Consider the following 23261-nt stretch of genomic DNA (forward strand, 5'->3'; position numbering starts at 1 on the left):
TTTTGATGTCTTTTTGTATGGACCCTCACCTGTTACGTCACAGATGGCGCTAGGCGGAATTAGGCATTCCATAAACATGAGGTTTTGTGGCCTGAAACTTCGGGTGTCAACACGGGGCGCGTTTCTTTTCCTTCATCTTCATCTCAACGGATTATTTACATACGGGGGATCATTCTTATCACCCATCCTCACTCACTCTGCATTTTGAATCGGCCTGACAAACGATGCTGTTCCTGATTTGAAGTTATCACCCCTCAGATAACCCATCATGGCCGACACTGGCTACAGCTCGCCCGACCCAACAACGCACGATACCGTTGGCGCGTCGACTCTTGCGACACCTTTATTCATGCCATCATCGCCGCCTTCTCCTAAGCGATCTACCTCTCCAAAGAGCCCTGCATCCGATCGGGCCGATGCCCAGATCGACCGAGCGCTCTCACCAGTGTCATCCAGAGCATCATCTCCCGATATCGCAGGGAATGGACTCGAGGCGCGGCTCGCGGAATACACGGTTGATTTCCGCGCGTTTCCCGGTGGACAGGACGACACCTTGCCGGATCTGAAGCTGCCCCATGAAGGCGACAAGATGTCCGACGTCGGTGGACCGGAGGACTTCACCGCCAATATGGAGCGCTATCTGATGGAAATGGAGGATGATATGGAGGACCAAGACTTTGATGAGGGACCATCAATGGACCCGAAGCAGGACGATATCCCACCGCTCGCACTGGAAGACCAGGAGAAGGAGGAAACCGAACAACCGCAGCAAGGGGGCCAGAATGCGGACGATGAAGCGGAGCTCGGCGAGGACAGTGAATTCGGGCCCCCAGTCGACATGTCTACCCCGTCTCATTTCCTGCGCAGAACCGGCGCATTCTCAAAGGAGGTGACGCATCTCGAGGACATCGAAGAGGATCCGGATGATGAACCGGAGACGGTTGCCACACCTTCTGTCCGGAGACACACGGTCACATCAAACCAAGATACGACAGAGACAAACGAAGATCTACGGCGTCAGGTTGCTGAATTGAGAGAGATGATTCGAGATCGCGATGAGCAACTGGAGATGAATCATCAACGGCTATTGGAAGCCGAGTCGGCAGGGGAACAGGTCAGGCGTCTGCAGACGGAACTACAAACGAAATCGATTCAATTGGACGAGTTGCACGCAAAACGCAACGATGAAGCCCTTCTGCGCGAACAGATCAATCTTCTTCAGAAGCAAAACGAGGAGAAAGAATCCTACCTACGAAGCTCTTCCGTCAGTGAATCAGGTCTCAGTGCCCTTCAAAGGCAGCTGGGGGATATGCAAAAGGAACTCCAAAGCAAAAGCACGCCCACAATTATGGATGCGGAGCGATTGGAAACAATCGCTTATCTACGCCAGCAATTGGACTTGACTCAAGAACAATTAAGGAAGCGGGATGTTGCGCTGGAGGAAGCTCTTTCGAAAGTAAGAGAGGTAACTGCAGCAAAGGAACTGCAGTGCCGGGAGAAGAACACCGAGATCGACGGTCTCAAGGCCCAGATCGACGACCATCTGCTCGAAATCGAAAAGCTGGAGACGCACCTAGATGAAGCGCATCGAGAGTACGGAATTCTCGAAGAAAAGGTGGCCTGCTTGGAGACCAGGAATCGTCCCCTGGAGGAGAAGAACAGTACCCTCGAGGCCGATTTGACTCGCGCTCAGTCACAGGTGACGGCTCAGGAGAATGCCCTAAAGGCGATGGCAGCCGACCTGCCATTGGAAGCAGGAGGGAGAAATACATACACGGAGATCCTGGAATTGATCAAAGACTTGGGTCAAAATGACACGTCCCGCACCTCCACGGAGACTGTATCAAAGGAGGGGGAGCCGAAGCACGATGAAATGGAAAAGTTGCGTCAGGAATTGGCCAGAGTACAGGATGAATTGAGCGAGGCAATTTCAGTGCGAAAGACCTTGGAGATTGAATTGAATCGATCCCAGGAACAGGCCATCGAAGTGCATTCATTGATCAAGTCAATCGAGGGCGAAAACTCCCGCCTAACGAAGCGAGTCGACGACCTACGAATCAATCTAGAGAAGGCTCAAAGCGAACGGGACCAGCTCCAAGTGGACCATTCAGACGCCCTTCGCACCATTGAGCGTCTTCAAACGGAGCAAAAGACGCAACAACCGAGCCCTCCCTCTTCGCCTCCCGCGTCGCGCAATCCCCGCCAGACAGAGAAGCTCGAGGAAACCCACCAGGCGCAAGTCAAGAGTCTTCAAACCGCTCATGCCACCGCCATCTCCACCCTCCGCTCCGCCCATGCCGATTCGACACGCAAGCTGCGAGCGTCGCTCGCAGCCGCCGAGAAGCGCGAAGCCGCCCTCAAAGTCGAAGTGCGCTCCTTGCGGGCCGCTCACGCATCCCAGGAGGACAGGGTACAGTCCCTTGACGCCGAGGTCAAGGGACTCCAGGCCACGGTGGCCGCCAAGGATGAGACGGCCGCGGCGATGGACAAGCGGATTGCGCGCTCCGTCGAGAAGCGCGAGAAAGAGTGGGAGCGGCGGGTTGATCTGCTCCTCAAGGAGCGAGAGCGGATGAGCAAGGCGCTCATGTGGGCCTGGGGCCAGAAGGAGATCGGCGATGTCAAGGAGAACCTCGACGAAGAAGGCCGGCAGGTCAAGCAGGCCTATCGGTATCGGTACGCTCAGGGCAAACAGGGCAAAGCGACGTGAGAGAAGGACGTTTGAAATCTGATGCTACTTTGTTTCCTTTTTCTTTCTTTTTGGTGTCTTGGCGTCTTTTTTTTTTTTCTTTCTTTTTTTTTTTTACGGGAGGGGGAACTCGGATGGGTCTCGGAAGGGTTTCTTGACATCTCATCTAGGCTGGGCGTCGAGTATAATGCAAGTGCAATGATTCCAAGCCGATAGGCATCTCGAGTCGTGTTTCGGTAGACTATTCCAATAATGTCAATTATACACGAAACCCGATTAATGAACATGACTCGAATCTCAGGGATCTGATACGTGAGGGTTACCGGTTACAGGAACATTCGTGGAGAATGCGTCCAGAATCATGAGGCAGTGAACTACGGTACTTACACAAGGTGTGATTGAAGTAACCACTGGCGGTAGACAATGATGAGAAAGGATTAGGTATATTGGTGAAAGTAAATACGAGGAAATAAAAGACAACGCAAGTCGGTGTACAACCGATACCCTCTCGCTTTGACCTGTCTGACCTGCAGACTCGAAGATACCTCATCAACTAAACCCATGCATACTGGTACGGTTGGCGCCGCGGTACGTGTTTCGGTCCAGGATATTGCCTCTCCCCATCTTTTCTGAGTTGGGAACTCGAGCCTCGTCGACCGATGTCCCCGTCTCCCTGATACTATCTAAATGGCCCGCGGGGCCGATGCCGCCGCACGTCGAGCTGCGAGGCCTGCGAGTGCTGGGATACAGGATCTCGACGTCGTTTCTGCGCCAGTTGGGGCTTATGTTGCGATATTGTTCAAAGCGCCGTTGGGGGCGATTGTTTTGACTTTGTGTGTGCCGAGGGATCTGGACCGGATCGAAGTGATAGATTTCGCTTCGCCGACGGCTGGAGGGCTGTGTATGCGTGGGTACGGTGTCAGGCTCGATCGGAGAGACCCTTCGGCTGGGGGCTCGGTTCAGGGGCCGTCGGGCTATCTGGTTTGGCGGGATCAGCATGTAGCTTGATCGATGAGACCGAGACGTGGGTCGGGATACGGGAGCAGTATGTGCGGTGTTGGATCTGCGGACGTGGACAGGCGCCGGTACTAAAACCTCAGGAGCATCGGTTGAGTTCGCACTAGCTGCACGAGGTCGGGCTGGCGTCGGCTGAGTTGCACTGTGGCGGGCATCAGAATCAGTGACTTCACTGAGTGTCGAGATGGAAGATGCGCATGGTGACTGTTCGAGAATGTTGCCGTCGGCCTGCGTCTCGATATCACGGCGGCAGTCAGCCTCCGCCAACGCCCGAATCTGCGGATCGGCCGACAATGGGAGCGCAAATGGTAAAAACTTCGGAAGAAACTTCCGAAGTGATGATAAGGATGACTTCTGCCTGGTATGACCCAGTGCTCGTTGGATCTCAGAAGCCGCGGACAGCTCTGCAAAAGGAGGGACAGGAATAGACACATCTTTCAACGTTGACAATGTGGGCGTTCGAGATACTAGAATCGTGTTAGTTGTGGTAGTCTCCTTGGGCCCGCCTGAGTCGGCATACCTGGAGAAGCCAGAGTGGTCCCTGATAGAATCTCCGCTGACTCGGAACGCACATCTGTCTCGAGTCTGAGTTGGGATCTTGGACGAATCGGGGAAGGATGCTGAATGATTGGGGGGATTGGATGTTTCTCGTTGAAAGCGTCATTGCTGGATGGTATGTCTACCCCCAGTGTACCGCATGTGACATCCGGTCCGCGACATATATACAAGATGTCGTTCTTTAACGAGTTCTCACTTTCAAAACTTGTCTGGGAGAATATGCTATCGTCACAATTTGGTTGTCGTTGAGAGTACACTCCAAGCAGAGACACGTCGTATGGGCGGTTGCAGAGCTCCCTAGAGCAGAAGTAGAAGCAGACGGTGATGCTGAAGGACTTGTCAGTATATATCCTTGCGTCGCAGGCCAGGAGTTTTCATGACCTACAAGGATAGCACTGATATAATGACTGCAGCTCTATGAAGCGCACAGCTGACACCACTCTTCCAGAAGCTGCCATCCAAGCTGTTTTGAAGACATGAAATTTGCTGCGATATGACCACCAAGCCCGCAACGCTGGCTGCCACCCAGACGATGATAGTCAATCGAAGAAGGTAGGTGCACACGGTATGCAAAAACTTCTTTTGGCGTCCGAACCCACGAACTTTATTGTATTGCCACGCAAGAAGACTATGTAAGGTGACAAGCGGCACAGTAAAAAATGACTATTGTCCACGATTAGTGACTAGGGACCGTGGCAGGTAAAGATGAGAGAGACCTTACCGCGATGAGGATCAGAACCAAACTCGGCGACATCTTGGAATCGACCTGCCGATTACCGTATAGATAGAGCACGAGGACCCATTCAATGAGCGACTCGAGCAACAACACATATAGTGAAATAAATATGACAATCTTTGGCCCCGATCCTCCTCTCCGAATTGACATTGGTCGGTCGGCCATGACGAAGCCAAGTAGCTCAGAGGCTATGTCGTGCTGTTGAAAGCAAATGGCATCCACAGCAGAGAGAGACTGACCCGTTGACCTACGTGTGGTGAAAGGAGATTAGGACGGAAGCCGATAGTTGAAGCACCCAAATTTAGAACCAAGACGGTTTTTGCAAATTTCTAGATATGGGTAGACGACGGGGCTTATAGGCATAATGAACAAGAAGAGTGATCTCCAGTAGACAGGAAGGATCAATTCAAGAAAAGGAATAGTAATTGCACTCTTCGAGCGCGTCCACGCGGGGTTCAGAGGGATCGGAATGCAGAGGGAGCGGCATGAAGGCCAAATCTGGACCGCGTGTGCCTGAAAGTTCTTCCGAGACGAGGAACTCGAATCGTCAAAGGAACGCATGCTCTCTGAGTGGAAGATCATACATCAGGAATGCTGAGTTGACGAACTGTCAGTCTTCGAGCATTGTCCAAGTCAAGGGAGTGCTCTTTGGTCACATTGCATCGCCAACTACAGTGTCTGTTTCTCGGACGTCATCAACGACTTCAACTGCGCTTCAAAGATCCTGTGTACGTGCATCAGTATGCAGGAGCGGAAATCCCTTGATTTGGGTCCTAAGCCACTGGAGAGGGCAATCCATGGCTTGGAAAGAGTTTCACTCTCAGCAACCCCTTGGTTTGCTGACACTAAAGATCCATCCTTATGATTAGCAACAAAAGGCAAACACAACACGAGATTAAATTAATGGATGAGACAGTGGGCGCCGAATGTGAAAGGAGCAGTAATGAAGGGACTTGAGACGGGAGAACCGAAGGAGAACCGAAGGAGAATCGAAGGAGAATCGAAGGAGAATCGAAGGAGAATCGAAGGAGGAAGGGATGAGGTTTAGAAGAAAAAGGGATGCACGTGACAAACATCACCAAAGGAAGAGAAAAGCCCGGAGAAGAGGACTGAAGGGATGCACACTACGTGATGAGGTAAGACTGCTATGGTTCAATGCAGGGATTGGGCTTGGATGCTCTGTGCTGACCGAAAATTGCTACAGAGCCACCATCATGATTCACTTTATGAACAAAAAGGCATTAGAGATCCAATCCACTGACTGACTCATGGCCTGGATGAAATTATACTAGCAATCTATATTTCAGCATGCAAAGTGCACCTACAGGACAGCGAGGCCCACTTCGTTCATATAAGCGTCGCCTCGTTCCTTGGGACCTTCGATGCATTTTCACGACCGCCTGATACCGCACTGAATTCAATGTCCTGAAGATCGGTTTGGGGCTGAGACGATTTCCGGCCTTTCAGTTTATTCATCAGAGGATCAAGCAGTGGTAATGAGCCGTGGCGCTCCTTGTGGCGCATCGCAATGAAGCAGATGATGACGGCAAGCCAATAGAGATTGTAGGAGATGACCGAGCCATACGTTGCCGAGTTGGTCCAGCCGAGAATAGCATTGAAAATACCCCAGCCGCCGCCGCCGTTGATCAGAGGGCTGCAGCAGTTCACATGCCATACGCTTTGCCGGATATCGTACGACCCAGGCCCGGCGCCTGTCTCAGCGGCATCACCGCCGGAGACGTGGTTCCAGGCATTGTTCTCCAAGTACCAGACGCCGCGGGAGAACAGACCAGCTGCCACGAGGTAGAGGAAGCAAGTGGAGATGATCAGGAAGATTTGGAGAGAGGCTTGATTACCACCTCTTTATGATGGGTCAGTATGCCGAAGCAGGAAGAGCGGGCAAGGAGCCGGAGGGAGGGACAAGCTCACCGATAGATCAGATACCCGACAGCCACACCTGCAAGAACACCCGTGAACACAGGGAGAGGGAAAGCAGTCGCGGGGAAACTCAGACTGACACCTCCGATAAACACTACTGCCTCGAGACCTTCGCGAAGCACAGTGATAAAGGGAAGAAGGAACATAGCGTATTTCTCCGCCCATAATTTGAGCTTGTTCTTGAAGGTACCATGCGCCAGAGGCTTGGTTTCCAGCGCCTGAGCCAGCTTGACACGCCATTTTTCTTGCAGCTTGGTCACGCGCAGCAAGGCGGCACCCATGACGGCGATGATGATACTGGCGATCAATGAGAAAATGCCCTCCCACAGATCTTCTGCCCCGGCGAAATGGTCCTTGCCGTATCCGTAGAAAGCACCGATCATGCCAGCTCCGATACAGATACTGATGAAAAGCCCAACGCCAACTCCCCACCACACCTGAGCACAAGCACACGGTCAACCGGGGGGGGTCACCAACAAGGGATGGAGGGCAGATACGGACCTGTCTGATCAATCTCTTCCTGGTCGGCGCATCATGCTCTCCTCCAAGGGTTTGCTTGAGAAATGAAAGCAAGACTGAGACAACAATGCTGGTCTCTATACATTCTCGAAAACAGATGAAGAAGACTATCGTAAGAAGGGGGATGAAGAGATTAGTAGTTGTTGTTGGACTGCTGAGGAAGGAGGATCAAATGTATTCCATACTTGGGACGGCAAAAACGTCTTTAGCCATGATGGATGATGGACAAGAGACGCTGCGATGAAGTCTATCTAGAAGTTGACACAAACCATGGGCGAGGAGAGGAGAGAAAGGTTGTAGAAGAAGGTAAAATAAGTTGATCAATTGACTGATTGATAACTGTTGATTGATAAAGCCAGCACGAGGGAAAATAGGAAAACCCCCTCGATTATCTGATTGATAAAAATTTTTGCACGACGGGAACTCGACGGTGAGACGAGCCGACGAACGGACAGCCGGCGAAACACGCTGGGTATCAGATGTCGCATGATCCGGCATAGATAGCGAGGATAAGTCTGGTCTTCTGGATGTGGCGCTCAACCGGCCAAACTCTCACGGCCTGAGAGAGGAGGAAATCATACGGTTTCCGGTGTGGTATCCATGCTAGTAGTGAGTCCCCTCCCCCCCGCGGATCTCGCTCTTATTTTCTTTCATCAAGTTCCCTTTCTTGATTGTCTTCCTACTCTAGTATTATCTTCAAAAAGAGAGACCGCAAGAGATACAGGTACAGAGCTCTCGACACCTGAAAAGTGGAAATGCCCCAGAATCAAGCTCGGTCAAGGACTCCCAAGAGTCGCTAACACTCGACTAAGCAGCAGCTAACAGCGTGGAGCTCCTGGGCAGAATCCGCCCTCTCAGAGACTCTCGATAATTATTGCCCAAACAGCCGGAGATTCAGGGTCATTGCCAAGTCTCCAAGAGCTTGGAGTTTGCTGTGAATGATCATCGTTGTTGAGGACAAGAAGTAGTAATAGATGTGTACCTTATCTAGGAGCAGCCTGTTAACTCATCCGATACACAAACTGTCCTGAGTGTCCTCGAATATGACTACGTAAAAAATAGGCAATACTAAGAATGTTCAAAAATGGCTCAAGAAAAAGAAACGGAAGAGCATTCTATAATCTACTATTATTATTCCCTCTTCATGAGTTCCAGGGCTCATCCTGCGACTAACCCCACATTCAACGAGGCCTGGGTTTCAACAGCTCGGAATCATGGATGATAGTAATACTACTACGTACAGTACTACTAGAGATAATCGATCTAGTCTGATCTGATAATTATTATCTTTTCCTTTTCACTTCCGGATGATCTCACTAAAATTCCTGTGAAGAAGGAAAAAAAAAAAAAAAAAAAAAAAAAAAAAAAATCCCCCAGTCCTTATCAATCAGTCACCATCCTCATGTATTAACTGACATCTCCTGGATTCTTCTGCCCTTTTTCCTTCTCTCCCCCCCAACTCGTATCGCTTCCCATCATGGCCTCAGGGCTCCTCTGGTGGTCGAGTATCCTCGTCCATATCTTCACTGCCTCGGCTGCCACCCTCAATTATGATTGGAATATCACTTGGGTGACAGCAAATCCAGATGGTCAACTCGATCGTCCAGTCATTGGCATCAATGGCCAATGGCCTCCTCCCGTATTGAATTTTACTCGAGGAGATCGCATCATTGCAAAGGTGCACAATGCGCTCGGGAATGAGACCACCAGTGTTCACTGGCATGGCTTTTTCCAAAATGGAACAGCTCACATGGATGGTCCCCCGTCGGTCACCCAGTGCGACATTGCGCCGGGTTCTACGTTTGTCTACAATTTTACTGTTCAGTTTGACCCCATTTGTTTTTTTTTTTTTTTTTTTTTTTTTTCTGTCGTTATCTAATTGTTCGGGTAGGTTGACCAAACTGGCACCTATTGGTACCATTCCCATACAAAGGGTCAGTATCCCGATGGACTGCGCCAGGCTTTGGTGATTACAGACCCGAAGAATCCGTATGCCGGCCAATACGATGAGGAGCGGGTCATCACCCTGTCCGACTGGTATCACGATCCGATGCCAAAGCTTCTGAAGAAATTCATCAACGTCGCCAATCCCACCGGCGCCGAACCCGTGCCCGATGCCGCGCTCATGAACGACACGCAAGATCTCGCCGTGGCAGTTGAGCCGGGAAAGACGTATTTGTTCCACTTGGCCAACGTCGGTGCATTTGCCAGTCAATACTTTTGGATCGAAGGCCACACGATGAAGATCGTCGAAGTCGATGGCGTATGGACCGACCCCTCGGAGGCGAGCATGATCTACATCGCCAGTGCACAGCGCTATGCTGTATTGGTGACTATGAAGAATGAGACAAGTCAAAACTATGCCATGGTGGGCAGCATGGATACCGTATGATTACTGACTTGCTTTGAAAGTGTGCTCACAGCTGATGAATTGTTCAGGACCTGTTCGATCGAATTCCCGACTCGTTGAATTACAATGTCACGGGATGGTTGATGTATAACGAGCAAGCAGAGAAACCGGCTCCGGCGCCTATCGACGCCTTTGAGCCTTATGATGATTTTAACCTGGTTCCCGTGGACAGTATGGCTTTGTACAAGGAAGCTGACTATACTTTCTCACTAGACGTGAGCATGGACAACCTGGGAGATGGGGCCAACTAGTTGAGTTACACCCCAGACATTACAATTCAGGGAGGGCAGCTAACACAATCAGTGCCTTCTTCAACGGCATCACCTACGTCATGCCCAAAGTGCCTACTCTGTATTCGGCATTGACTACAGGTTCGGCGGCCACCGACCCTGCTGTCTATGGGTATAACACGCATCCCTTCGTACTCAAAAAAGGCGATATCGTGGATCTCGTCCTCAACAACGATGACGCCGGCAAACATCCTTTCCATCTTCACGGACATAACTTTCAGGTAATTTCGCGCAGCGAGGAAAACGCTGGACATTACGATCCTAGCAATCACACTGCCTTTCCATCTGTGCCCATGAGAAGGGATACTGTTCTGGTTCGCCCCCAGGGTCATTTTGTTGTTCGTTTCCAGGCAGATAATCCGGGTAGGTCTTCCGCTCTTCGCAAAAGGCCATATCTCCGATAGCTGATCATGGTCAACAGGCGTCTGGCTCTTCCACTGCCACATTGAATGGCACATGGACTCGGGACTCGCAGCAACCTTCATTGAGGCACCCCTCGATCTTCAGCAGACGCTTAAGATCCCCGAGAACCATTACCAGGTCTGCGAGGCGAGCAATACCCTCACCGAGGGGAATGCAGCCGGAAACACCAAGGACTATTACGATTTAACTGGAGAGAATGTCTCGCCTGCACCGCTGCCGGCTGGGTTCACGGCCAAAGGCATTGTTGCGATGGTTTTCAGCTGCCTTGCAGCGATCCTGGGATTGCTGTCTATTTCTTGGTATGTAGTCGATTCAAAATAGAGCGCAGGTGAACTAACAGAAGTAGGTACGGCATGGCTCCCATTACGGCCACCCAGGCCCAGGGTCTACTAATAGAGGTCAACCAACCGGACGAGAATTGACCACGATAGCCTGTTTTTAAATGCCATGATCTGGTCGAGACCTGGTGTTGTCTGTAAAATGGGGATTGTAAGGCAGATAATGTCTGACCGTCTTGCATGTGCCCTTGGAATTTGGCCTATATACCCTTCTTTTCTATACCTGCTATCATAAATTGGAAATAACCCAATTCAATCTGCTATCTACCCTCACAACACCGCAATGCACTCAATCTCCACATCGGTATTGAGAGGCAAGGTCTTGACAGCCACACACCTACGAACCAGTCAGCTAGCTCCACACCACCCAAACCCAACCGGGGACTGTTTAGAAAGAAGACTCACGTCCGACAAGGCTTCACATCGCCCCAGTACTGCGTATACACCGAATTCATTTCGGCAAAGTCATCCATATCAGCCAGGAACACATTCACCTTGACCACCTTGTCGATGGTGGTCCCGGCCGCCTCGAGGACATGCGTGAGGTTCTTGATGCATTGGTGCTGGGAGGCCGTCAACCCACCAAACTACAACTACAACAAAACCCCTTTCCCCGTGGCCAAACAGGAGAAAAAAAAAAAAGAAGAAAAAAAAAAAAAAAAAAGGTGGATGAATAGTCCATACCGTGTGCGCCTTCACATCCCCTTCGACCAATTTACCCGTTTCCGGGTCCATGGCGACGGCGCCGGAGCAGTAGACGACGCCGTTGGCGATGATCGCCTGCGAGTAGATGCCGGGGAGAGGCTTGGGGGCTTTTTCGGTGAGGACGGGAGTTTTGGTCGTCATTGTTATCTATCTTTATCCTTGGTATCTTTTTAGGGGTGGTGGTGGTGGTTTTTGTTCTCGAGTGAGTTGGGGGAGTGATAGTGGGGATGTAATGTGTGTGGTAGTAGTGCGAGGGGGAGTGGCTGCTCATATTATACATACACAGTATATCTATCCTTGTGGTGGTGGAGTACATGACATATGAATCATCTGCAGAGATCAGGTAGGTATACATACTGCATGCTGATTGACATCGTCTACGGGCGTAGAGTAGAGTAGAGTAGAGTAGAGTTGCAGTACCCGACAGTCAATACTACTTTGAACTCTTTCTTCTTCCCCCACGCCCGGATTTCAACCCCCGCGTGCCAATGATAGAGGAGGATGTCTTGCGACCCCTCACGGACAACTCAGCGGGAGTTCTCCAAGGCTTCGACTCTGCATGCTACGTACGTGTGCTAGTTACGTGCATGCTACTTTACCTTGCGTGGGTTGAGTAGGGAGGTAAGTTTTTGATTCGGGATCGTTGTAAGTTCAAGCGGTATAGTCCAGACTCCTGGGGTTGGTCGGGGATATATACCTTCAATCAGCTGAGGTCACCATCTACTTCCCGCTTTGATCGACAAGACAGTACCTTCGCAGTGGTACTCGGATACTTGCAAATCCCCCATCTCACTATCCATGCTGCAAATGATGCAGAATGTATCACTACCCCCACGTCCCCGTGCTACGAGACTTGTCCGCAGGGACCGCATTGGAATGTAACAGTCAACTAACTCCATGACCATGTGAGGGGAAACCTGCGAAACGAGACAACACCTTGATCCCGGCTCAACTTGCGATACAACAGTCTCCAACAACTGCCTGAACCAGGATACTTATCACCTGTAGTGATTCGAATATCTCTATCGTATCAGCCCAGAGAAAGAAAAAAAAAAGAAGAAAATGTCCATCTCGAACGACCTCCCTCAACCTCCATATCCCTTGCATGAGTCCGTCAAGGACCAGCTCGACCCAGAATACGTTGACTTCTACAACAAGTACGTGAAAAACCTTCAACAGGTTCACCTGCAACCGGTAGACGCATCGCGAACAAGTGGTGTCCTGATCCCCGGCGGCGGCCCTCTTCTCGAAGTCGGGAAGACTGAAGATATCACCATCAAGCGGCGAGCGACCGAGGGCCCGGATATCTTGCTTCGCAGCTTTACTCCCCGGGGAACAAAACCCGCCAATGGCTGGCCGGTGATGCTATATTTCCACGGCGGGGGTTGGGTGCTGGGGAACATCCACACGGAGAATCCGGTCTGTTCGAATCTCTGCGTCCGGGGCAACTGTGTGGTGGTCACGGTGGATTATAGGTGAGTTTAGCCCCCTCCGCTGTTGTCTACCAACTCGGCCGCTGATGAAGACCACTGATTAGACTGGCACCGGAGAACCGCTGGCCAGCTGCCGTCCACGACTGCTGGGAAGCGCTCCTCTGGTTGATATCTGACGGGTCCTCGGTGCTCCCCATCGATCCCTCCAAGATGGCCACGGGGGGCTCGTCAGCCGGCGGCAACCTGGCCGCCATTATCACGCACAAGGGCCTCACGCTCTCGCCGCCGGTCCGCTTCCGCGCCCAGCTACTCTCCGTCCCCGTCATGGACAACACGGCTACCGTGGCGAACAACGAGTCGTACCGGCGGTACGAACACACGCCTGCGCTGCCCGCGGCCAAGATGATCTGGTACCGCGACCACTACCTCCCCAACGAAGCCGATCGGACGAACCCCGAAGCGAGCCCGCTCTTCTATGAGGACGATTGGTCGCAACTTCCCCCGGCGCTAGTCATGGTGGGTGAGCTGGATGTCCTGCGCACGGAGGGGGAGCAGTATGCGGCGAAGCTGAGGAAGGCGGGCGTCGAGGTGGATCTGCAGGTGATGAAGGGGATGCCGCATCCCTTTCTCGCGATGGATGGGGTGCTCACGGAGGGGAAGCGGTCGATCACGTTGATGTGTGATATGTTGAAGAGGGTTTTTGGGGAATCATGATCCTGGTAGAATATCAATTGGATATCAGAAAAGGTTCAGCTATCATGGTCCTCGTCATGGTGCAGTCTGTCACTGTGTAGTTGTTAGTGTACCGCTCAGAGAGAGAGAAAGAGCGCTTCTATCAGAATGTCAGTTGATCCCGTGGTTTGGCCCTTGTCCTGCTATGACTGAGTATGTCCCATACGTGTTGGATTTCGGTATAAGTCAGCCATGCACCAATAACCAAAACAACTAAGATTCGGTCCATCAAGAGAATATCGAATGAATGATCAATTTCCGATCTAGCATGGCAGACATTCGCGTCACAAGGGGCCTTTTACCCATCACAGCGTTCTTCGTCTAATAGGAGCCATGGCACAACGATGAACAGGTACTTTTGATTTCGAGAGACGCCGAGGAAATACTTCAGCAGACACTCTCTCCGTCCCAGACGCTAGATTATCGTTGAAACTCGTCCTATGCTGGTGCTATTGAAGAGCCAAGCTCGAAGGAGAGTAGCTTCAGGGTGAACAAAGTATGAGGGAGTACTACCAAATGTAACTCATGTGCATAAGCGACATTGCATTACTGGCCTCGGTATTCTCTTCCTAGGTAGGTTTTGACTGGGAGACCTACGGAGTACTAGGTAAGTGCTATAATCTTGGCTTTATGAACTCTGGAAGATTACTCCCGAGTCTTGTCCTCTTGCTGTATCCGAAGCATGTTGTTGTAGATAGACTGTCGACTGGAAGGGCCTGTGCCCCAAAATCAAATTACCGGTTAAATTAGTGGAGATGAGAGGGAGACTCATTTTACTTTGGTTGGTGGCGACGCTGGCGAGAGGCTAACAGACTAACAGTCGCCATATCGTACTCATCGTACACAGTACTACCAAGAAAACTGTGGATGTAACGCTGGGGGTGGAAAACTATCTAGAGTTTCCAGAGTATGTGTTTATTTGCAGCCTCACACAGCCACGGAAGGTGTCAGTGGGTTCTAGTTTGGAAGTCAACTACCTTTTTACGGAGTATACCTGTCTCCATTCCCATCTCTACCTGTCTTCCCAGATAGTCAATCCTGTAGTTATTCAGTTGTCACCGGAAGATCAGGTGGTCTACGGAAGATCCGGCCCATTTTCCGACAGCAGAATCCGTGTCCGCCAATCAGCACGAGCCATGCCATTAACAAGATCAGGGAGTTTTTCTGATCTTTTGCCTCAAAGCCCTCTCTACTTATTGTTGTGACTTTACCCTTTCTGGATAGAAACAATATTGAGTGCTGGACTTGATCACTTTGATTGGTGTACCTGGAGAGTCTGGAGCATATTCGAACCAGGCAGCAACCCCGCACTAAGCCGAAACAGGAAGGCTCGCTAAACCACTGCACCTATCTGTCTAACCAGTTTGAGCAACTCCTGCGGAACTAAACCGAGCCTTCAGAACTCCAGCGAATGAATGCCCCAGGCATGCCACCCTCAGGCTCAGTCGCTTACTACGGAGGCGCCGGTCGCTTTTAGTGTCTGACTAACTACTCTGCTTACTCTTAACTTAATTAGTGCTTCCACCTTCCACTCCCACTCGGGCCACTCCCACTCCCACTCCCAGTCTCTCCAGTCTCCCCAAGTCCCCATGAGCAGGCAAGTTTAAATTTCAGATTTCAGATGCATCACAGGCTCACAATATCCCCTTGTTGCTTCCACGCCACCAGGCCATGTGGCTCAAGCTAACAGGTGTCATTCTTCTCAGCTCCCCCCACCCCCGTCCTGACTTCATCTTCTTTTCCCTTTCAATGGATGATGATCGATGGATACAACCAAATAATGGATGGATTTACCGCACTGCCACTTCGATGGAGCTAGATAGTAGTCTCACCTTCTATCTTCTTGGCCCGGTGTTCTCGGTACACAAGAGGACTCGAGCCTCATCAGCACTGGATAGTGATGGGAAATTGCACGCTATCTATCTACTCCGTACTCAGTCAACTAGTCCACATAACTAACTACCTTGTACAGTTGTACTTGTAGGAAAAAGTCAAACCGACTAATGCAGGCCCCAGCACTAATTCGGACCCAGGGACCATACAAAAAGGATCGCTCGTGCAAGTGGAGGATACTTCCTTGATTCATGCGGCTCTTCCATCGGCTGTTCCACTTGCCACATGTCGAATCAGAACGTCCATCTCAAGGTTTCTACTCACTTACTAGGCACTCACCAGCCAACGGCATTAATCGGCCGGACCTATTTTGCAATTTCCGGAAACCAATTGGTGGTCCAATCTGATGACGCCTTTTTTCCATAGTGCATTCGGATCCTGCGTTAGGTGGTTTCCCTACGGAGTAATCTTGGTGGAGCGATTTACTGAATGCTTGGAACGACTCGAATGATCATGGTCTGTCAGACCGGCGGCCTGTGCCTGTTTGAACCTCAATCTGGCAAGGCGTTGGATTGAGTTCCGCGCCAAAAGGCGACGGTGCCTGATATCATCCCTGCAGCTAATATCCATTCAAGTCGACAATGCTACTGCGAGTCTGCGACTCTGCGAAGGCCCCTGGTTCCTGCTTACTCGACCAATGATGGCGACTATGGTCAGAACTACTACTGTCTGCAATCTCCGGGCAAGGAGAGGGACCAGTCATCTCACAGACTATATAGATCTCTCCTGATCCCCTGCTGTTGAAGATGTTCTTTCTCTCTTTCCTCTGGTCTGGCCTTTTGACTTTGCGATCTTTCGTCCTTCGAGAGACTCTCCAGCTCGCTAGCAGACGTTTGTCTGCGTCCTTTCATTGAATCTTTCACGACTACCCTCCTTTTTCAGTGCCGTTTTTTTTTTTTTTTTTTTTCGCTGGGCCCTCATACCAGCTGTCATTCTTTCTCTATCAAAATGCTCTCCAGCAAGTTTTCGCTCATTGCTACGGCTGTCGCAGCCCTAGCCTCGACAGTATCTGCCTTCGATGCTGCCTCAAAATCCAACGTTGCGATCTATTACGTATGTATCAATCAGTAACCCGATTTTCCTTGCATGTGGAAACAAGTGCACATGCTGATGCTATTCTCGAACAGGGTCAAGGTTCTGACCAAAAACGTCTGAGCCACTTCTGTCAAGAATCCTCCTCGGACATCATCAACCTTGGTTTCATCAATGTATTCCCAGACCAGGGCAAGGCTGGGTGGGCTGGTTCCAACTTTGGCAATCAGTGCGATGGCACCGTCTATGTTGTCAATGGCCAGACAACCCAGTTACTGGCCGGCTGCCACCAACTGATCGAGGATATTCCTCTTTGCCAGGCTGCCGGCAAGAAAGTTCTGCTCTCGCTGGGTGGTGCCTATCCCGCCACTCAAAAGCTTCTCAGCCAGCAGTCTGCCACGGACTTTGCCGATTTCCTCTGGGGCGCCTTTGGCCCCAAGGTCACGACTTGGTCTGGCCCTCGTCCCTTCGGTGATGTTGTTGTTGATGGGTTTGACTTTGATATTGAGCACAATGGCGATTTCGGTATGAATTTGTTGACCCCATCCTTCTGTGATCTTTCAGTTTTGCTCACTGACCGTTTTCCAGGCTATGCCACCATGGTCAACCACTTTCGTACTCGATTCGCTGAGTTCCCCAGCCGTAGATTCTATCTCTCGGCGGCTCCTCAGTGTCTCATCACTGACGCTCAGCTCGGTGACGCAATTGCTGGATCCGTCTTCGACTTCATCTGGGTCCAGTTCTACAACACTGCTGCATGCTCAGCCAGTGGGTCGGGCTTCAATTTTGATGCCTGGGTGAGCTATCTCCAAAACACTCCCAACAAGAACACCAAGCTCTATATTGGCTTGCCCGCCAGTGCTTCCGCCGCCAACCCGGGCTACTATATCACCCCTCAACAGGTTCAGTCTCTGGTCTCCACCTACATGGCTCGGTACCCCAACAACTTCGGAGGTGTCATGCTCTGGGAGGCCACTGCGTCGGAGAACAACAAGATCAATGACCGTCCCTATGCGGACATCATCAAGGAGGTCGTCCGCAGCTGTGATCCCAACCCTCCTGCTACCACGACCTCGACCAGCACCACCCCAACGCCCACGAGCACCACCACTAGCACGACTTTGACATCCAGTAGCCCTGTGTCTTCCACCCCGGTTGTCTCTGTGACCCCATCGTCTAGCACCCCTGTTCCTCCAGTGACCTCGACGACCTCCACTTCCGCTGCAGCTTCCAGCACCCCAGCTATCCCCGACACGGCTTCCAGTTCCGTCGTTGTCTCGAGCAGCTCCGCTGTTCCAGGCACTCCCTCTCCCTCGAGCTCTCCTGTTGGGTCCAGCACCCCAGTTGTCCCTGGATCCTCGTCCAGCAGCTTTGTCGCCTCTAGCTCTCCTGTGGCATCTAGCACTCCAGTCGCTCCAGGATCCGCATCCACCGGTACTGGTGCGTCAAGCTCTGCCGTTGCCACTAGCACCCCTGTCATCCCTGGCGCCTCCTCCAGCTCTCCTGCAGCATCTAGCGCCCCAGTCGTTCCAGGATCCTCATCAACTGGTACTGGTGCATCAAGCTCTGCTGTTGCCACTAGCACGCCTGTCATTCCTGGATCATCCTCTTCGGCTGAGGCGGCCCCATCTTCGACACCTCTCATCACCTTGACGATCACTGTTTCGCCGACACCCTCCACGATTCCCACTGCATCCAGCTCTGTGATTGTGCCTGGAAACCCGTCGTCGTCTGGCGGTGTGCCCAGCGGCTCCCCTGTTCGCTCGTCTTCCGCCTCTGCGACCGCACCGGCCTCGAGCTCGCCTGTCACTTCTGGCCAGGCAAACCCCTCCAGCTCAGCGGCCGTTTCCAACACTTCAACGACGACGACGACGACGGCGGCGGCCGAATCCTCCAGCGTCCCCGTTTCCCCCGGCGTTCCTTCTGTCGGCTCCTCGGGCATCCCCGATGCCAGCACGGGTGCCACCACTAGCCAGTCAAGCCCCGCGGCCCCCTCTGGTTCGAATCCGACCGACGTTGGCTCTTCCCATTCGCAAACTGCTGGTCCGAAAACGACCACCACGGCTCCAGCACCAACCGGTACTGATAAGAGCTCGACTGTCGGAAGCGGGAGTGGATCGACCACCGACGCCGGTGTGACCCCCTCCATCACCGCTGTGCCCACCGGTACCTCTTCGGCCGTTGCCCCTGGCAGCAGCTCAGACGTCAAGACGATCACCACTATCATTATCACTTCCTACATCGACATCTGCCCTACCGGCTTCACCACCATCACCACCACCTACACGACAACCTACTGCCCGGCTACCAATGCTGCGACTGCTACGGCCACTATCACCAATCCTCCGTCCGGCCCTGGTGGATCGGGCGTGCAGACCCCTGCCCCCACCATTCCTGAGGGCTGGACTACGACTGTGACCGTCTGCACCCAGTGCGCTGCCCAGCCCACCACCGTGACTCTGACCCTGCCCGTGACCACCGGGACTGCCGGAGAAGGCTCTACCGCCACCCATCCCTCTGGCGTCTTCCCCACTGGTGGTGCCGGCGGCTCTTCTGAAGAAAAAGAGGAGGTTCCCCCTCCTGCCGGCGGTGCGGCCAGCACACAGACCCAGGTTGTGACCGTTGTGCACCCCACCTCGGGCCGCCCTGTGATTCTCGGGACCGGTGGTGTGCGCCCGTCGTCCACGCTGGCTGTGAAGCCTTCGGTCAAGCCCTTAATCAGCAGCAGCAGCAGCAGCGAACCGCATGTGCCCACTGCCCCTAGCAATACTCAAGAAGGTGTGTCACCCATGTTTACCGGTGCCGCCTCGCGCATGGCCGGCATGGGTCACGGTGTGATGGTTGGCGCCGTCCTCGCCTTGTCTGCCTTTGCTCTGATGTAAAGCGTGGACTCTGTTGGGAGAAGTGATGTTGGGAGTGTCATGTATAATGAAAGACTGCTGTTTTGAATCCCGTTTATTTGTTTTTTTTTTTTTTTTTTCCTCTTTGAAATCTTCACCTTCTATTTCGCATTTCGATTCGATCCGGTCCGGTCTAGCACTGGGCCCTTTAAATTAAGCAGTCTATTTATATACCATCTACGCTCACGCCAGCCGAGTCCAGTTCTATTTTTTCTATCTCTTTTCCCTCTCATCTTCTGTTTCTCTTTTCTTTCTCTGCAGGAAGCATTGGCATCTGGTATAGAGTCCTATGAAGTTGCAAATTCATGTCATAACAATTTTGACCATGGTCATTCCTCACACTCATACAAGACCCCACCCACGTCTTCCCTGTACCCCGTAGTCCCGATCGGGGAAGTCAAAGATCATGAGTCGACCCGTCCTATTGTATAGACTATAGATAGGCGAAGCCACGACGGCCAACGAATCGACCACGATCTCCAAAGTGGATGCCTCCGGTAGTTTCTGTGTCGCTGAAGGTATATTCCATAGTACATACCAATTTGTTCCAGGGATTTCCAGCTGGTGACAAGCTTTCAGGGTAGGTACTAGGTAGTAGGTAGTAGCCTGGAGGCAGTACGATACTCAACGGATATCCGTCCCCTTCACCATTTGGTTTTTTTCCCCTGGAATAGCCACGAGTGGAGACTACAGAGAATGTGTGGTGCTATCATGAAGGAGTGGTTTGCTCTAAGATCAGCCGCCGTACCTCACTAGTAGTTACTACTACTAGTTACATTGGCCATGACTTGAGAGGAGCGTGAGTCTACAGTCTACACAGTACATGATTAGATGGCCCAGTGGAGCTTACTAACATGATTTACTCGAGATATCAGAGTATGATAGGACAGTCTTACCTGCACTTCGAGCTTTTACTCTCGAAGCTATCCGCCATGTTATGGATCTGCTGTACTCCATAATAAAGATTCCTATCCAGATTCCAGCCGAAAAAGACCACAACTGTTCTGGTCATCGAGGTTACTGCCTCAACAGCGGTCCATCATGTATGCCCCATCAAGTCCCACCTCTCTTCTCCATCCATCATCATCGTCCCTCGTTGGGAACTACGCTCGTCCCATCACCTCTTGTTTACCATGTCGTCGTCGAAAGGTGAAATGCGATCGCCGACAACCCTTTGATTTCCCTGATCTTGCGGGTATTGACCCGATGTTGTTTTCTAATCCTTCGCAGTGGAGCTGATGTCCTAGTATATTCGCTCTGCAGTAGATCCGTCCATCAAGCTATCTATCCTCATTCCGTATCTTCCAGATTTGACCCTCCCCTCCATAGTCCTGAGAGTATTTTACAGAAAAATGATAGAAGATGCTAGACTGATTTGCATCTCCTTTACACTCTGTGTCCTTTCATTCCGGACCCATGCAAGATCCTTGGGTCTGATCTACCTCGTACGAACTACGAAGCCTAGGCTGGCTGGCTGGCTGTAGGCTGCGGCGTCTGCGGATCCTCCCGAAGGCATGGATCTGATAAGTGATATGTCGTCGTAGATGAAATACTGTATCCCACTAACTAGAATCCGGATACCTTTTAGTGTAGCGGTATTACACAGATTTCAGTTCTACGACATGATAATACTGGATTATTACTCAGACGGAGGTGGGCTCGGCCGAGGGGAAGGATGAGCTTTTCTGGGAGTATTTGTCAAATGTCAAACTACGCTGGACTCTACAGACTACAGACTACAGAGTATATTGGCTCGGCCGATGTGGGTCTTCCTCGTACGAGGTTATTTTGTAAGCGTACTTTGTAGTAGTAGTAGTAGTAGTAGTAGTAGTAGTAGTAGTAGTAGTAGTAGTATGGAGAAAAGTATGATCATGGTATATAGCCCTGACCCCCAAAACAACATGGCACATATCAGGCTTTCACCATCGCTGCCAGAAAGCGAAATTCCCCAAGCGGAAGTACGTGATCAAACATGTCTGACCGTCACAGACGCGAAACACCTCAATCACCACCGGAGGGGGAGAAGATGGACCCCAAGGACGATCTCGGGACGGGGCAAGAGAAAAATGATCGAGATGGTTCGCGTCCTGTTCGTCGAGGATTCCTATCCTTTCTGTGTCTGGTCCCGGCTATTGAAGACCCGCGACAATATCCGGCGGCACGCAAGTGGTTCTTAACGGCCATAGTGGCCGGGGGAGGATTGGTCGTGCCACTGAGCAGTGGTGTCTTGTTCCGTAGGTCTTCTGGAAGTGCCGCTGCTGCTACTGCTGCTGCTAACGGGACTCGTTATTTAATATGAATGATAGCCTGCCTCATCATGATCGCCGAGGATCTTCAGTCTCGGTGGTGAACCTGTCGATTGCCTTTGGCTCTCTCTCTGTCGCCATCACACCTCTCTGGTGGTCCCACCTGGCCGAACTCCACGGTCGTCGGCTAGTTTACCTGCTCTCCTTCTTCTTTCTTGGCCTTCTCAGCATCCTGGCGGCAGTCAGCCCCAACATCGGCATGTTCGTCGCAATGCGCCTTCTCAGCGGGGCTGCTAGCGCATCCCTCCAGGCCGTCAGTGCCGGTACCATCTCGGATATGTTTGACGCGCACGAACGAGGCAAAGCCATGGGTGTCTTCATGCTCGGCCCGATGCTGGGCCCCATGTTCGCTCCCATCCTGGGCGGTGCGCTGGTCACCCGGTGGAGCTGGCGCAGCACGCAATGGTCCACGGTGATCTATGGGTGGGCCGTGTTCCTGATCATGGTGTTCTTGCTGCCGGAGACGGCAACGAACCTTGACGCGAGACAGCAGAACGAGCGGGCGAAGGTGACCAGACCCGCGATGCGAGTCGTTAACTTCGTGTTGAAACCCATCGAGGCGGCTACCTTGCTGCAGTACCCACCCATCCTCATCACCGTGTACTACACCAGCGTCGTCTTCGCAACGTACTACCTCATCTGCGTCTCCATCGAAGACACCTTCGCCTTGCCGCCGTACTCGTGGAGCTCCGTCATCGTCGGGGTTGCGTATCTCCCCGGCGGCCTGGGACTGCTGGTTGGTGCGATCATTGGCGGCCGCTGGCAGGACTCTATCATGAAACGGACGGCGCGGGAAGCGGGACGCTTCGACGACGAGGGCAATCTCATCCTCCACCCGGTTGACCGGCTCGGCGAGAACTGCTTGCTGGCGGGGATTCTCTTCCCCGGGGCATTGCTGTGGTGGGGGTGGACGGCGGAAACGCATGAATTCTGGCTGGTGCCGGTACGTACGGCCTTGCATGTGTGATTTGGGCAAAAAAAAAAAAAAAAAACTAAACAAGACGTACCTAGTTGATTGGCAACTTCTTCTACGGCTTCGCGGGAATGATCCTCACCAATGTGACCATGACGATGCTGACCGAGTTCACCCCCAAGAGGTCCACCATGGGCGTTGCAGTGAACAATCTGCTGCGGAACAGTCTGTCGTGTGTGAGTGCGGTGATCGCGCAGCCCTTGTTCGATGCCATCGGGACGGGCTGGTCCTTTACGGCAGCCTGTCTCTTCTGTCTCCTCAGTGGCATACCTTTGATACTGTTACGGATCAAGCGGGAAGAGTGGAGTGCGAGGATGAAGGTGGCTCTGGGGGATATGCAGTAGTGGCATTACGTGGTTCCGATACTGTTGA

General features: G+C 52.0%; 8 protein-coding genes across 8 annotated transcripts, besides 16 other annotated features; 5 read left to right on the forward strand and 3 right to left on the reverse strand.

The window, feature by feature from the left end:
• Positions 1–268: 268 nt before the first annotated feature.
• Positions 269–2707, forward strand: ACLA_001310 (putative spindle pole body associated protein SnaD; the record flags this gene model as incomplete). The annotated part of the gene is made up of 1 exon (XM_001276145.1): positions 269–2707. One exon carries the CDS (start codon positions 269–271, stop codon positions 2705–2707), a length of 2439 nt encoding a protein of 812 aa, XP_001276146.1.
• A 66-nt stretch (positions 2708–2773) lies between these two features.
• Positions 2774–2802: a microsatellite.
• A 433-nt stretch (positions 2803–3235) lies between these two features.
• Positions 3236–4367, reverse strand: ACLA_001320 (uncharacterized protein; the record flags this gene model as incomplete). The annotated part of the gene is made up of 2 exons (XM_001276146.1): positions 3236–4223; positions 4276–4367. 2 exons carry the CDS (start codon positions 4365–4367, stop codon positions 3236–3238), a joined length of 1080 nt encoding a protein of 359 aa, XP_001276147.1.
• A 1591-nt stretch (positions 4368–5958) lies between these two features.
• Positions 5959–6027: a microsatellite.
• Positions 6028–6344: 317 nt separating this feature from the next.
• Positions 6345–7667, reverse strand: ACLA_001330 (FTR1 family protein; the record flags this gene model as incomplete). The annotated part of the gene is made up of 4 exons (XM_001276147.1): positions 6345–6858; positions 6927–7372; positions 7437–7561; positions 7640–7667. The coding sequence occupies 4 exons, from the start codon at positions 7665–7667 to the stop codon at positions 6345–6347; spliced, it is 1113 nt and encodes a 370-aa protein (XP_001276148.1).
• A 1124-nt stretch (positions 7668–8791) lies between these two features.
• Positions 8792–8822: a microsatellite.
• Positions 8792–8823: a microsatellite.
• Positions 8824–8931: 108 nt separating this feature from the next.
• Positions 8932–10999, forward strand: fetC (putative ferrooxidoreductase Fet3; the record flags this gene model as incomplete). Its single annotated transcript, XM_001276148.1, has 6 exons — positions 8932–9273; positions 9346–9840; positions 9894–10114; positions 10168–10517; positions 10576–10876; positions 10924–10999. The coding sequence occupies 6 exons, from the start codon at positions 8932–8934 to the stop codon at positions 10997–10999; spliced, it is 1785 nt and encodes a 594-aa protein (XP_001276149.1).
• Positions 9290–9319: a microsatellite.
• Positions 9294–9318: a microsatellite.
• A 186-nt stretch (positions 11000–11185) lies between the features above and the next one.
• Positions 11186–11761, reverse strand: ACLA_001350 (putative L-PSP endoribonuclease family protein Brt1; the record flags this gene model as incomplete). The annotated part of the gene is made up of 3 exons (XM_001276149.1): positions 11186–11252; positions 11321–11478; positions 11600–11761. 3 exons carry the CDS (start codon positions 11759–11761, stop codon positions 11186–11188), a joined length of 387 nt encoding a protein of 128 aa, XP_001276150.1.
• Positions 11546–11578: a microsatellite.
• Positions 11546–11579: a microsatellite.
• Positions 11762–12005: 244 nt separating the features above from the next.
• Positions 12006–12031: a microsatellite.
• Positions 12006–12032: a microsatellite.
• A 650-nt stretch (positions 12033–12682) lies between these two features.
• On the forward strand, positions 12683–13767 carry ACLA_001360 (alpha/beta hydrolase; the record flags this gene model as incomplete). The annotated part of the gene is made up of 2 exons (XM_001276150.1): positions 12683–13095; positions 13158–13767. 2 exons carry the CDS (start codon positions 12683–12685, stop codon positions 13765–13767), a joined length of 1023 nt encoding a protein of 340 aa, XP_001276151.1.
• Positions 13768–16565: 2798 nt separating this feature from the next.
• Positions 16566–16585: a microsatellite.
• A 41-nt stretch (positions 16586–16626) lies between these two features.
• On the forward strand, positions 16627–19592 carry chiA1 (class III chitinase ChiA1; the record flags this gene model as incomplete). Its single annotated transcript, XM_001276151.1, has 3 exons — positions 16627–16731; positions 16806–17235; positions 17299–19592. 3 exons carry the CDS (start codon positions 16627–16629, stop codon positions 19590–19592), a joined length of 2829 nt encoding a protein of 942 aa, XP_001276152.1.
• Positions 18088–18309: a microsatellite.
• Positions 18921–19050: a microsatellite.
• A 1821-nt stretch (positions 19593–21413) lies between the features above and the next one.
• Positions 21414–21463: a microsatellite.
• Positions 21414–21464: a microsatellite.
• A 118-nt stretch (positions 21465–21582) lies between these two features.
• ACLA_001380 (putative MFS transporter) lies at positions 21583–23233 on the forward strand (the record flags this gene model as incomplete). The annotated part of the gene is made up of 3 exons (XM_001276152.1): positions 21583–21848; positions 21917–22859; positions 22928–23233. 3 exons carry the CDS (start codon positions 21583–21585, stop codon positions 23231–23233), a joined length of 1515 nt encoding a protein of 504 aa, XP_001276153.1.
• Positions 21861–21885: a microsatellite.
• Positions 23234–23261: the final 28 nt, after the last annotated feature.

This window comes from Aspergillus clavatus, genomic scaffold (assembly GCF_000002715.2).
Source record: "Aspergillus clavatus NRRL 1 1099423829750 genomic scaffold, whole genome shotgun sequence".
Classification (NCBI taxonomy): domain Eukaryota; kingdom Fungi; phylum Ascomycota; class Eurotiomycetes; order Eurotiales; family Aspergillaceae; genus Aspergillus; species Aspergillus clavatus.